General features: G+C 45.1%; 1 protein-coding gene across 7 annotated transcripts in view; it reads left to right on the forward strand.

The window, feature by feature from the left end:
- The window catches only part of DNMT1 (DNA methyltransferase 1), a 42,335-nt gene that overhangs the window by 5,687 nt on the left and 23,393 nt on the right, over positions 1-13,255 (forward strand). For 2 of the 7 annotated variants that reach the window (XM_061190524.1, XM_061190530.1), the window contains exons 2-11: positions 2,241-2,277; positions 2,800-2,907; positions 3,097-3,316; positions 4,135-4,213; positions 5,352-5,430; positions 7,919-7,953; positions 8,346-8,448; positions 10,090-10,124; positions 11,056-11,143; positions 12,867-12,901. In XM_061190524.1, the coding sequence (XP_061046507.1) occupies positions 2,241-2,277; positions 2,800-2,907; positions 3,097-3,316; positions 4,135-4,213; positions 5,352-5,430; positions 7,919-7,953; positions 8,346-8,448; positions 10,090-10,124; positions 11,056-11,143; positions 12,867-12,901 (819 nt within the window). Of the gene's footprint in view, positions 1-2,238; positions 2,278-2,799; positions 2,908-3,096; positions 3,317-4,134; positions 4,214-5,351; positions 5,431-7,918; positions 7,954-8,345; positions 8,449-10,089; positions 10,125-11,055; positions 11,144-12,866; positions 12,902-13,255 lie in introns of those variants that run through there. The other 5 variants (XM_061190526.1, XM_061190525.1, XM_061190527.1 and 2 more) reach the window with 5 other exon arrangements.

Here is a 13,255-nt window from a genome sequence, read left to right on the forward strand (position 1 = left end):
CTCTGGCTCCTCGGTGCCTGCCCTGGGCTCCAACCTTCCGCTCTGGGACCAAGCAGGTCAAATCCAATCTTCACAGAGCAAGACACTTCAGATATTCTGAAGATTTGTTTCTCCCTGCCAGGCTAAATATCCCACTTCATAGGAAAGCTTCAAAGAATTCAGACCCACAGATCTGTCTCCTGGCCAGAGGTAGGAGTTGTCAGCATTGTGGAAAGGGCCCTTTGATGGGCTTCAGTCTAAGTGTTATCCTTGACACCTGAGGTAACCTGGTCGAGGTAGGAGCTGTGTCCTGCCAGGGTTTTGTGAGGAGAATGACTGAAGACAGGTCGGTGTGATGCTCCTGCAGCAGCATGTGAGTACCGAGTTCTGCAGTTGTCCTCATCTAAGGTTCTCCCAGGACCTGACTTGCTTTGAGGGTAGAATGACTTTTGCCTGGAAGGGGCTCCACATGCTCTGGAAAGCTTGACTCTGAACCTTGAGTCCAAGTTACACAACATATGTGACATATAGTATATTACCACTGTATCTGGAGGCTGCTAAGTCTTTTTTTTTTTTTTTTTTTTGCCGTACCGTGTGGCGTATGGGATCTTCGTTCCCCGACCAGGGATCGAACCGGCGCCCCCTGCCTTGGAAGCACGGAGTCTTAACCACTGGACTGCCAGGGAAGTCCCTGCTAAGTCTTTTCTATAGAAAGGCCTTTCCTGACCATCCAGCAAGTCATGAGGTCCCTGCCTGGTAGTGCCTACATCCCGTCACTCAGCTCGTTGCCTGGAACAGGGCCTGGCATAGAGCAGGCACCCACAGATGGGAGTGGTGGTTGAAGCTAGAAGCAGGATCCACGTGCACTTGGAGGAGCCACTGTATGTCATTAGTCCAGCAAAGCCTGTCGCCCAGTTCCTGGCTGTGCTGCTTACACTTGCCCTCTGGGAAGGCCAGCCTGGCAGAGCTCTGTTCCTGCCCTTTGGGCTGCTGGTAACTGAGTACCTAGCCTGGGTGCTGGAGGGGAGGATCCATAGATGGTGGAGGCCCAGTGCCTGCCCAGGGTGCTGCCCCTCTGCTGAGGGACGCTTGCCCAGCTGGTTAGACCTGTTCTCACCCAATTGCCCACAGTCAGTACCCAGGCTAGGAACAGCAGCCTCCCCATTTCCTTGGTGTCTTCTAGTTTTGTTCCTTTATTCTTTTTGCTCCCTTCCTCCCCAAAGAGGCAAGATACTAATCTTCAATAATCAAATCAGACCATGATTTTCCAGCTAAACTCATGACAGTTCTGCACTTCTGAATGACTAGGTACAAACATTTGCAAGGATGAACTCTTGGGTGAGGCGCCAGCCAACTGTTCTAGCTTCATCTGTCTTCCTTGTGTGTGGGCACCCCCTGCTGCCCCAGATGCCTTGACTCCTCCATTTCCCTATATTCCTCCTCAGAATGCTGCCACCACCCCATCCTGGCCTTTGGGAATGTTAGCTGGCTGTTGCCCACAGCATCCTGTCACCCTGGTCCACTCTTTCTAACCTCTGTATGCCCTTCTATGAAATCTTGTCAGGTCCAACTGGAGGAAGACCACCTATAGGTCAGTTAACTTGGGAAGGACCCCAACTGTGTGACCTGCTTCCCCTTTCCCAGTGTCTTTAAAATAACGTTAAAAAAAAAAAAGAAAGAAATAATGTTCTAGAGCTCCTATATCATCTCTAACCACCATCAGAAAACCACCCCCCAAAACGGGGACCTCATTCATATTGAAAGTAACTTCTTTTTTTTTTCTAAATTAATTAATTAATTAATTTTATTTTTGGCTGTGTTGGGTCTTAGTTCCTGTGCGAGGGCTTTCTCTAGTTGCGGCAAGCGGGGGCCACTCCTCATCGCGGTGCGCGGGCCTCTCACTGTTGCGGCCTCTCTTGTGGCGGAGCACAGGCTCCAGATGCGCAGGCTCAGTAGTTGTGGCTCATGGGCCCAGTTGCTCCATGGCATGTGGGATCTTCCCAGATCAGGGCTCGAACCCGTGTCCCCTGCATTGGCAGGCAGATTCTCAACCACTGCACCACCAGGGAAGCCCGAAAATAACTTCTTAACGTGTAGGCATTACAGTAGGGCATTCTAGACACTGGGGGAGGGAAAAACCATTGTATTTTTTTCTAACATTCATGTTAAACTTATTTCCAAAGTTCTTTAAACTGTGGTATTCTTACAGGTAGACAATGTTGCTTAACAAGTGTTTGTTTCTTCCCTTTTTCTTCCCCCAGGCTCAAAGATTTGGAAAGAGATAGTTTAACAGAAAAGGTAAGGTAATCTCCACCTTAACAAAATTTATGATCAAATGTGACCATTTGACAGATACTCTGTAGTTCATAAAAACAAATTTAAGTGGAACTGGCTCCCTTTTCCCTAAAGTTGAGGATAACGTGGATGTTTCTGTCTAATGTGCTGGACTAATAGGCTATTACTGGTTAGCTTTTGGTAACTCATCGAGTTTCCCAGTCTGGGTTCCGTAGCCTCAAGTCTGCATTATAACTTCTCCTGGTCACACTGTTTTTCAAAATCAATTTTGTTCTAGTACACTATTATGTGTCTGTTTCACCTCTAATCTTTCCATTTTTCACCACTTTGGAGATGGTGTGATATGATCTTAGTGGAAACATCACGAACATGTCTTGTGAATATTTAGTTTTCTTTTTAGCTGACTCAGCATAGCCTGCCATTCAGTCATTGTTATGTGACCAGGCAGTGTAACTATTTGCGTATTAGTCCATTAGTTCATAGCTTGGGAGTGTGGAGACTTCTAAACCTATATCCTTCCCTTAGGAATGTGTGAAGGAGAAATTGAATCTCTTGCATGAATTTCTGCAGACAGAAATAAAGAATCAGTTATGTGACTTGGAAACCAAATTACATAAAGAAGAATTATCAGAGGTAAGTCCTCAGCATCCCGATGGCTAGAAAACGTTTCCTCCCATGTAACTTGTCTGTGACCAGGGAGGTAGAATAATCCCACCTCTCCCTGTTACCTGATAGTTACAAAGGAAGCGCATGTGTTTCCTTATTCTCTCATTGCCACTTGTTTACATTCACTGCTACTTAAATTATCCTTTCCTGCTGTAGGAGGGCTACCTGGCTAAAGTCAAATCCCTTTTAAATAAAGATTTGTCCTTGGAGAACGGAGCTCATGCTTTCAGTCGGGAAGTGAATGGATGTCTAGAAAACGGGAGCCAGACAAGTGGTGAGGAGCGCAGAGTGGAAATAGCAGAGAAAAACAAGTCCCCCAAACCTGTTTCCAAACTTTGCATGCCCAGGAGAAGCAAGTCCGATGGAGAAACAAAATGTAAGAGCACTTGACTCGTTTGACCTCGTTGGAGTCTGGTACCACCTAAGGGGAGGACAGACTTGGCGCCATAGGGTCTGTCTGTTCCCCCCACACACAACCCCTCCACCGGCAGTACTTGTTTTTTGTGTATCTTTTTGCTTTTTTTGTTTTTTTTGGGGGGGCGTGGGGGGTGGCTGTGTTGGTCGGCTTGTACGATCTTAGTTCTCCAACCAGGGATCGAACCCGGGCCCTCAGCAGTGAGAGTGCCGAGTCTTAACCACTGGACCGCCATGGAATTCCCTCTTGTATATACTTCTAACTAGCTTAGATATATACTTGCAATTTTTGTCTTCAACCAAGTTATAGAGCATTAGATTCCCAAATGTGGTTGAATTTATGAGGTATAAGATAACAGGAGCTACTGATGTTTATTACGTCTAAGTTACATGCCTGTTTAAGCTAAACATTTATTCTTAGACTCCTTCCCCGCTTGTAGTCAGAGTAACTCTTCTGGAATTTTTAAAAATAAGAGCATGGGACTTGAGCTCAGGTCAGGTGCTTGGCCACTTCATCTTTTGACGAAATAAGCGGAGGTTCTGTTTCCTTGTCCGTCTCAGGGTTGGGCCCCTCATACAAGAGCTTGTGTTAAAATGGCCCAGCAAACTGGCAGGTGCTAATTTGATGACTTTATCAAGATGGTGGTTGCTTAGAATAAGAAGAGAAGGATACTTAATCCTCAGAACCTGGTCTCTGCACCAGCTTGCTAATGCTGAAGAACTGTACCTTCGCTGTGAACTCTTTATTCATAGTGGCTTTTTTGTTTCTTTTTCTTTAAGCAGCTGAAGTCTCATCTAGCCCCAGGATTACAAGGCAAACTACCAGGCAGACCACCATCACATCTCATTTCACAAGGGGGTCAGTATATAATGAATGGACAGCCCCCATTTTAGGGGCCAACTGTTTTTGGTAAAACACGTATAGAATTAGTAGGATGTAACTTAGAAATTCTGACTTCCACATTGCTTAGGTTTTCCTTTTGATATTCTGTTATTAGACATTCATGAACAGCATTTCTGAAGACCTCATCCATTTTTACTCTTAACATAGGAAACTTCAAATGTACATACACAGAATTACCAAGGATAGTAAAATGAACCCCTGTGTACCTATCACCCAGTGTCAACAACAGTTAACAGCTCCTGGCTGTTGTTTCAGCTATACCCCCATATGCTCCAAGTGAAAATTATTCCAAATGGATTACAACTCCATACACACCCATGTCCCCCCAGTTGGATTACTTTGAAACAAATCGGACATGTCATCTTATCCACAAATACGATCTTTCTAGATGACAAGGTCTATTTCTCTGACAAGTTTTTTATTCATATTTTGCTATAATTGCTAACATCTAGCAAACAGTCTTTTGAAGAAGACAAAACATGCCTTATAAAGTGTAACAGTTCCTTACTAACAAATATATAGCAGTGTTCATACTTCCCCTTGTGTAACAGAGTTTGGTTGATTTGCTCCTTAAGCCTTTCAAGTTCTAGATTCCTTATTTTCTTGCCATTTATTTAAAGAAAATAGGTCTTTTGTCTAATAGCTAGCTTCTAGGTCTGGCTGACTGCATCGTTTTGGTGGTTAATGTGTTCCCTTGTCTCCAGTGTTCTGTAAACTGGTAGTTAGGTCTAGAGTCTTGATCAGATTCCAGCTTTATTTTGTGAGACTTCATTGACGGCATGGGGCTGTCCATCAGAGGCATGTAATGTCTCTTCAGTGATTCTAGCAGCCGTTGATCAAAGTCTAGATCCATTATTTCTTAAGGTTTGCAAAATGGTGGTATTCTAAACCTGTCATCCAAAGAAACATTAAGCTTGAAGCTTCTTTTAATGTCCTGGCAGAAAGGGCTTCTCCTTGGAGGGAAGAGGGTGTCCACGCCCTGAATCTTTCCAAACAGAGGGTACTCTTGGTAGGGAGGAATATAAGTTGTTTCGTGCCCACTGGAGGACTAGGGTCTGGCTGAGCTAACAGTTGGCTTTACTGTGTGTGACAGCCCTGCCAAACGGAAACCTGAGGAAGATGCTGAAAAAGCAAAATCAGATGATTCTGTCGATGAAGAAGAAAAAGACCAGGTAGGGCTCGTGTTTAAGTTTCTTAACTCTGACTTATTTTGGTACACTTGCTGGTAGTTGTGAATTTATACTTGGTCTGTCTATGGACCGGAAGTGACTGAGAGGGTGTTAGAACATATCCCTGGACCTAGGGCAGTACGAAGTATGTTATGGTTAGACTGAGGACTGCTGAGGACTCAGCAGGCCCGTAACTTTGGTCTGTTCTCTCCTGTCTACTTTTGTACCTCTCCAGCTGTCAAGATTTGACAGTCAAACCAGCAGATGTGATGTGTTTAAAGCATTTGCTTCTGATGTCAGATAAGCTCCTTTCCCACATCTAATTTCTCTATAAAAGCAGAATTGTCATGTTATTATGTGTATTGTAATAATGCTGCTTAGACTTTTTAGGTTAGAAAACTGGCGGCTTGCCAAAGGCCTCCAATACAGAAAATGTCAGTCTCTAGCACTGTCCCATGTGACTTGAGGGGCAAACCTAGATACCAGATGGTCACATGCTATCTATTTCAGTCCTGCCACAGGATTAGCTGTGTAAGTCGGGAAGTCTGTAGGTTTACAGGTGGGTAGTAAATGCCCTGTTACCTGCTAAAGATGAGTATTTGTGGTTTGCTCTAAGGCAGGGTTTCTCAACCAAGTCATTGACTTTTGGGGCCAGATAAACCTTTGCTGTGGGGGTGAGTCCTGTGCATCGTAGAGTGTTTAGCAAGGTCCCGACCTCTACTCACTAGGTGCCCGTAACATTCCCTCTCTCTCCTCCCAGTTGTGACAACCAAAATCACCTTCAGACTTTCCCAGATGTCCCCTGGGGGACACAATTGCACTGAGCGAGAAGCACTGGACTCAAGGCTACCGATATCATTGAGGTGGACTTGACGTCCTGTTGTAAAAGACATGCTCATTCTCCTGTTTTTATTTTGGAAATTAGATGCCACTGTTCATGGTCCTTATTCAGATGTCTGTGATTAAGTTTAGTCAGACTGCCCACTGACAGGTGGGACACTGAGACAGAGGGAAACAGCTTGTCCAAGTCCCATGGCCACATCCCTTGCCTCCTAAGAAATCATGTCACAGGTGAAAGCAAGCTGCCTCTTGTAATATTGGCAAGTCTTTTTTTTTTTTTTTAACAAGTGTGCCAGTTTTAGAGTTGTTCTTTGCCCTCTAACCTTTTGGAGGGCTTACATAGCCTTCTAGCTTCTAAAGAAATGAACTGGGGCACTCTTTCCCAAGCGGTAAGCAGTTTCACTGGCAGTGTGTGTGAGACCTTGGGGACCTGGAGGATGAACACTTGTTGAAACAGGGTTTATCCCAATATGCTAGAGTAAGGCTCAGTACACCACACCAGTGTTATCAGGTGGTGGTGGTCAAATAAGTAGTACTACAGAGAGAATCTTACTTTAGTCAATTTAAAGTTTTGAGATCTCACTATGTTTTTTAGAACAGGTATTAAATACATGCATTTGGTAAAACAGTACAAAAGGCTGTTTGGTACATAGGGGTGGTACTCCCCCCTCTCCGTCCTGTCCTTCCTTTGAGAGGCGCGCATTCATCAGTTTCTTCTATATTGTTTCAGATTATATGTATGTATAGATTACTGTAGTATATTAGTATAAAATCTATCTTAGGGTTCTCCAGAGAAACAGACCCAGTGATTTCTGTATATATGAGATTAATTTAAGCAACTGAGTCACACGATTTCAGGCTGGCAAGTCTGAAATGTGCAGGACAGACCAACAGGCTGCAGACCCAGGGAAGAGTTGATGTTGTAGCTCAAGTCTAAAGGCAGTCTGGAGGCAGAATTTTATATACACATACAGATTAATTCCGTATAATATAGTACAGGGGTTCTGTGTAGTTTACCCAACTTTCTCCAATGGTGACGTCTCACATAACTGTAATAGCAAAACCAGAACATGGACATCGGCGTAATCTACAGACTTTTTTCACTATGCATGTATAGTCAGGTGTACGCATGCATGCATTCTTGTAACCTCCACCTCAAACAAGACATAGATCGGTTTCATCACCACAATATTTTTATCCCTCTTAAATACATAAATAGAGATATCCTGGGGATGGCAAGTGTTGTGAACTTACGGAAGTAGTGTACTAAGGTATTCATCAGAGAAGAGCTGGTATCCAGTTTAGGTTGTCATCATCACTTCCTGATGTGAATCCCAAATTACTACTTTGGTTTTTTTCTAGTATTAACAAATTCCTGACATGAGGTGGATCTTTGACTTTACATAGCGTCACTAGATGACCTCTAGTGCCCAGATGTGCCAGGCCAGCTCCTGGGCCTCTCTTTGTTTTGAGGGTGGTGGGACATCAACACCAGGCTGAAGGTTGCCCAGATCTCCCCCAAACCCAGATTACCCCTCAACCCCTGTTTTTAAACACATCAAATGTATTTATTTAATACTTTGACTCATGCTTTTGGTTTTGATCTTCCTTTGAAATATTGTTTTTCTCTTTTTCCCTTCTCTCCACATAGGAGGAAAAGAGACGTAGAGTTACATCCAGAGAACGGTAAGAATAATAAACCTTTTCTGTGCAATATGTAATCTTGATGACTGAAATTACTTTTCTGAAATCTTCTAAAAAGAAGAACTTTATAGTGAGTTGCCAGGGTGACCATAGATAGCTTAAGGATGCCGAGTTTGCAGTCAGATTATTAACCTTGTGATTCAGGTAGAATTCTCTTGCAAAGAGTGAATTGGGGGCAACTGGCCGTTATCAGAACTAGATCTAAAGGTTGTATTAAATATTAAATGTTGAGGTAATATGTGCCTTTCAGGGCTCCTGAGATGAAGATTGATTTTTGGGGGCGGTGGGTAGGAGGAAGGAAGACCTTTTGAAAACTGCCTCCACGGGAGGAGTCGGTGAAAGTCATCCTTAGGGTGTGTGATTTTGCTTGACAGAATTGCTGGACCACTCCCTGCAGAAGAACCGGGAAGAGTAAGACCAGGAACACACGTGGAAGAAGAAGAAAGAGATGATAAAGTAAAGCCTGGTCACCTCCCGGTTTGTCACTTCCACCATAATCTCAGAACCCATTTGGTTCTAGGAAGGGGGTAGGGTGTGGGGAGCGTGTAGGAGCAGAATGACTTTCACTAATGATCAAAATGACCTTGAATTTAGCCAAAATGCTCTTCACACTCATTTTTCTGCTGGTTCTCTATGTGGAAGGTGTGTTACGTGGCTCGGGTGATAGTAAGTCAGTGGTAGGCCTGGAAGTCAGCTGGACCTCTGCTACTTGATCAGTCAGTCACAGAGCTTCAGTCTGTCCCCTCGCCTGCCTGCCTCTCCTGCCTATGAGGTCCTTGTGAAGGTCTCATTTTCAAACACATGAGGTGCTAAAGTGCTATAGTATCGTCCAGGTATAAAGTTGCATTCTTAACTGAGATCAGACGAGTTCTTTCCCCAGACCTCCAGCTCCTTTGTAAAATCAGAGTTTAAGGTTCTGTAAAATACAGATGTACCCACTGAACCCGCATGGGAGGAGGTAGGAGAAGGAATTGGGGGTCTGATACTGGAAGCTTTACCATTAGACAGCACTGCCCCATATGACAAAGGGCTGACATTGGTCAGTCACAGGTGGTAGAACAATATCAGGTCCCTTTTGGTTTTATTAAGACATTGATTAGAAGTTTCTTAGAAACTCAGATGGGTGGTGTGTGCCCTTATTGAGAGCCTGTTAAAGGATGGGTGTCTGTTATTTTGTCCTAATGGGGAATCAACTAAGATGTATAATTCTTGAATCATTTGGTACTTGAAACTAGTCTTTAACTGATCACTTCCCTACCCTGATCCTAGTTAAAGTTAGCAGCAGTTACAGTTGGGACACATGTTGAATTGTTTGAGAAGAAGCGGTTCTAGTGGGCTGGCTTGACCACCACCCTCCAAAGAAGGATTTTAGGGCAAGATTGAAATCCCTTGTCTGTGACCAGACTCCCAGGGTCTCTTCTTCCAGTAGGAAGGTCTGCAATGTGTTTCTTGTGTTAACATCATCAACCTTTGTGATCTCCTTACAAAGTGTGTGGGGTTCCTGAGGCTGACTTCTGCTCTCTGGAGAGGAGTGTTTAGCTCTCTAAATTCAGGCTCAAAACAATTTGTTGTCCATGTTTGAGATGGAGCTCTTTTCCAGATTGGGTCATTCTACTTCATTTCTTTATAAGATTCCTAGTTTTGATAAAGTGACTGAGACTGTCAACACTTAATAATGACAAGTGATAATATTTTGCCCCCAAATCCCTCTTAAACATCAGGATCTGTCTAAGAGTTCTTTAACTTCCTGCCTACCTACCCCCCCAAAAAAAAGTGCCTTTTTTAAAATTTTATTTTAAATTTATTTCGGCATTTGGGATCTTTAGATGTGGCATGCGAACTCTTAGTTGTGGCATGTGGATTCAGTTCCCCGACCAAGGGTCGAACCTGGGCCCCCAACATTGGGAACACGGAGTCTTAGCCACTGGACCACCAGGAAAGTCCCAAAAATGTGCTGTCTTGAAAGAAGAGAATCTTTATTCCAACTAGACTGTAGGATCAGTTTACGTATTTTATTTCCGTAAAACTCTTTAGTAGAAAGATTCAAATCAAATAGGGAAAAACTAACTAGTCTTTTTTTTTTTTTTTTTTTTTTGTCTCCCACTCCCCTCCACTTAGGAAGAAAAGAGACTCAGAAGTCAAACCAAAGAACTGTAAGTATAGTTAACATGCCTTTGTACTTTGTGAAGCTTACTTGCTAAAATAAGCGTTCTGGTAAAAATAATGGATTGGACAGAGCGTTAAGTGCACTGATCATACATGTAATGTGTGGGTGACTTCTGCTCGTGGAAGGTCAGACCACCACAGTGAAGGCTGAGGTCAGCTGAGATTTAGCTGATCTTGACCCCAGGCCTGTTCTTAGTGGTGCTCATACAGCAAGCAGTTAGTCAGGTGGTGGTTAAAGGGCATTGAGCAGCTCTGTCTCTTCCCCACAGCTGTGAAGACGCTGTATGACAAACTGCCCGAAAGCTCAGTGGCTTACGAGAGTAAGCATGTTTTGAGCTTACATGTTTGCGGCTCAGTGGCCATTGGCTGATCTTGGTCAGGTGGACCCGCTTCAGCCCCAAGACTTGGCCAGCCTGGGTGTGCTCTCCTGGCAGTGGCAGCACCTGAGGGCAGAAGTGGAAAGCAGCCTCTGACAGGCAGTGGGCTGAAGCAAATGTTGAGACTGGGCCTGAGTCTGGGGTGGGCAGAACACCTGAACTGAGTGGCCGGACCCTGGCAGAAGGAGAGGTGAGGACTTTCCGGACAGCACCTCAGGCCAGCCAGCAAACCTGCACAGGAATCCACCACAGGCAGGATTCCCATCAGGTTACCAGAGATCAGTGGAGCCCTGTTGTCTCTCTTGTTTTTAAACTACTGCGTGTCAGCAACACTCACGTGAAATGTTGATGGCGCTTCCGAGATCATACTTTCTGAAGTAATAAATGCCTTTTGGGTTTCTTGCTCTGAAAACTTGCCCTTCAGATGAGAAAGACAATCCATGCTCTAACTTTGGGGAGGAGACCGTGTAAACCCCTCATTGGGGCTGCTTGAAAGGGCAGCGGGTGCCCTGAGCTGACTGTGTGTTTCGTTCTGCGACAGAACACCTAAACAGAAATCTAAGGAGGAGCCAGACGGAGATGCGAGGCCCGGAGGAGCTCAGGCTGAAATGAATGAAGGAGAAGACAAAGTAAAGACTGACTCTGTCACTTACCTCTACCTGATCCTTACGTTCCCAGGTGGTGGGGAGCAATGGCGTGGGGTAGGGCTCTGTGTTCAAGTCCAGCCCTGCCTGCCCGTGGGGTGGCTCTGGGCAGGTCACCTGCTCCCCTCCATGGGGGTGGGTGGCTGTCACTTCATGTCAGCGCCTGATACATAGTGAGTGTGCAGGTGTCTGTGTATCATAACGGTGGGGAGGGCCTGTGTGTGCCTGGACTAAGGCGTGTGTGGGACCAGCTTCCCTTCAGAGCCTCTGCCCTGAGAAGGCTTGACGTGTCACCCCAGATACGTGGTGTCATCACGCTTGTGCTGCTTTACCACCCCGTCAGTCTCCTGAGTTCTTCTGAGCCTAGCTCCTCCCTTCCCTGCCAGCTTCCCCAGTTCAGCTAAGGGAGCACATTTAAACCCTAAAACACTACATTGATCCAGGGGTGGGCCTGTGTAAACGTCCTGGGCGGCAAGGTTATCCACAGGGCTGTGAACTCCAGGGGAGGGGGATACAGCTGCTGGGGGCTGCAGCACAGGCCTCTTAAGCTCCTTAGCAGTTTGGTCCCTGTCTAAGAGAAGGCAAACTAGGGTGGTCCCAGGATTGTCTCTGGTTTTCTGTCTCAGATCTAGAGAGCAGAGCCAGAGGTCAGACTTGCTGGGTCGTGAGCGTTCTCGCTTCCAGCGGGCACCCCTTCTTGTTCTATGGCAGATGATCCTTTCGGTGTTTCCTCCAGCTTGTTCTATCTAACATCTTATTGTCTCTCATGTTTTCTGTCTGGATATTCATTACCTTACTGCCAGCACTTGCCTGGCATCCCTTCAGATCTAGAGAGATCTTAGCGGTGGTGTCAAACCACCCATTTTCCTCAGACGGCAGCTGGCAGGAGCTTTAGACCACACAGCCAGCACTTTTGCCTCACGGCAGAAAAGGACAAAAGGATCAAACATTTGACTTTGTCTAATATTGTTGAGTTTTCTTCTGTTTTAATCTATGTGTACATTTCTCGCTTTCTAGAGGTGAGTTGCACATCAGGAAGGTATTTTTTGTATGGAGGCTCAGCTGTTCTTAATGAGTTGGTGACCAAGTCAGGAATTCCTACTTCTATTTCTTTCCCATACTAGATTCCGAAGTTTAGTGTTGTCACCCCCTGCCCCACTCCTGCTGTCCCAATGCCTGTCTATATGACATCTTCACCCCTGACCAAATGACAGATGGAGCTATAGGCATTTTGGCCGACATAAGCAAAATGGCTATAATATTCCCTTTTACTTTGAGCTATCCTAGGACAGGGGTTGGTAAACTATGATCCACAGGCCAAATCTGGCCCTCTGCCTGTTTTCATAAAGTTTTATTGGAGCACAGTCATACCATTTCACTTATGTATTGTTTCTGGCTGCTTTTGTGCTACAGTGGCAGAGTTGAGTAGCTGTGACACAGGTCTGTGGCTTGTAAATCTGAAAATGTCTGTTTTTTTGCCCTTTACAGGAAGTTTGCCAACTACCGGTCAACTCTTGTTTGTAGGTGTTAGGGAACTGAGTTAACATTGTTGAAGCCTCATCTCTACCCTGTAGACCTGCCCAGATTTTCCTGTTCTCTCATTCCACAGTGCTGCAATCATTAACTGATACTTTGGGGTTTTGTCTCACTCTTGCTCAGAAATTAATTTTCCCCCCTTTATTTCTCCACCCACACTTTCCCCTCTCAGGATGAAAAGAGGCACAGAAGTCAACCCAAAGATCTGTAAGTGGTTAAAATACTTGTGCTTTTGTGCTGTGCTTTGTGTAATTTAAATTAGGGAAATAACTGTTGGAGATCTGTGATGTAGAGGTTTACAGGGAATTGCTGGTGCTTTTGGAAGATTGGATCAGTTTGGGCGGGGCTGGATAAGAAATCAAACTCTGGGCCCCATCTTACCTGATACCCTCTGCTACGTGGGTAGCACTCCCATCACTGCACTGTCACGTGTCTCAGTTTCCAGCACCTCTCATCAGGCCCCACGTCTGAGGGTCACATGGGGCTTCTGAAGGCCTCCTTTCAGGATCACGAGTTAGTGACACACCTTTGGAGCTACTGTGACAAGGGGACTTTCTTTTT

Source organism: Eubalaena glacialis, chromosome 4 (genome assembly GCF_028564815.1).
Source record: "Eubalaena glacialis isolate mEubGla1 chromosome 4, mEubGla1.1.hap2.+ XY, whole genome shotgun sequence".
NCBI lineage: Eukaryota > Metazoa > Chordata > Mammalia > Artiodactyla > Balaenidae > Eubalaena > Eubalaena glacialis.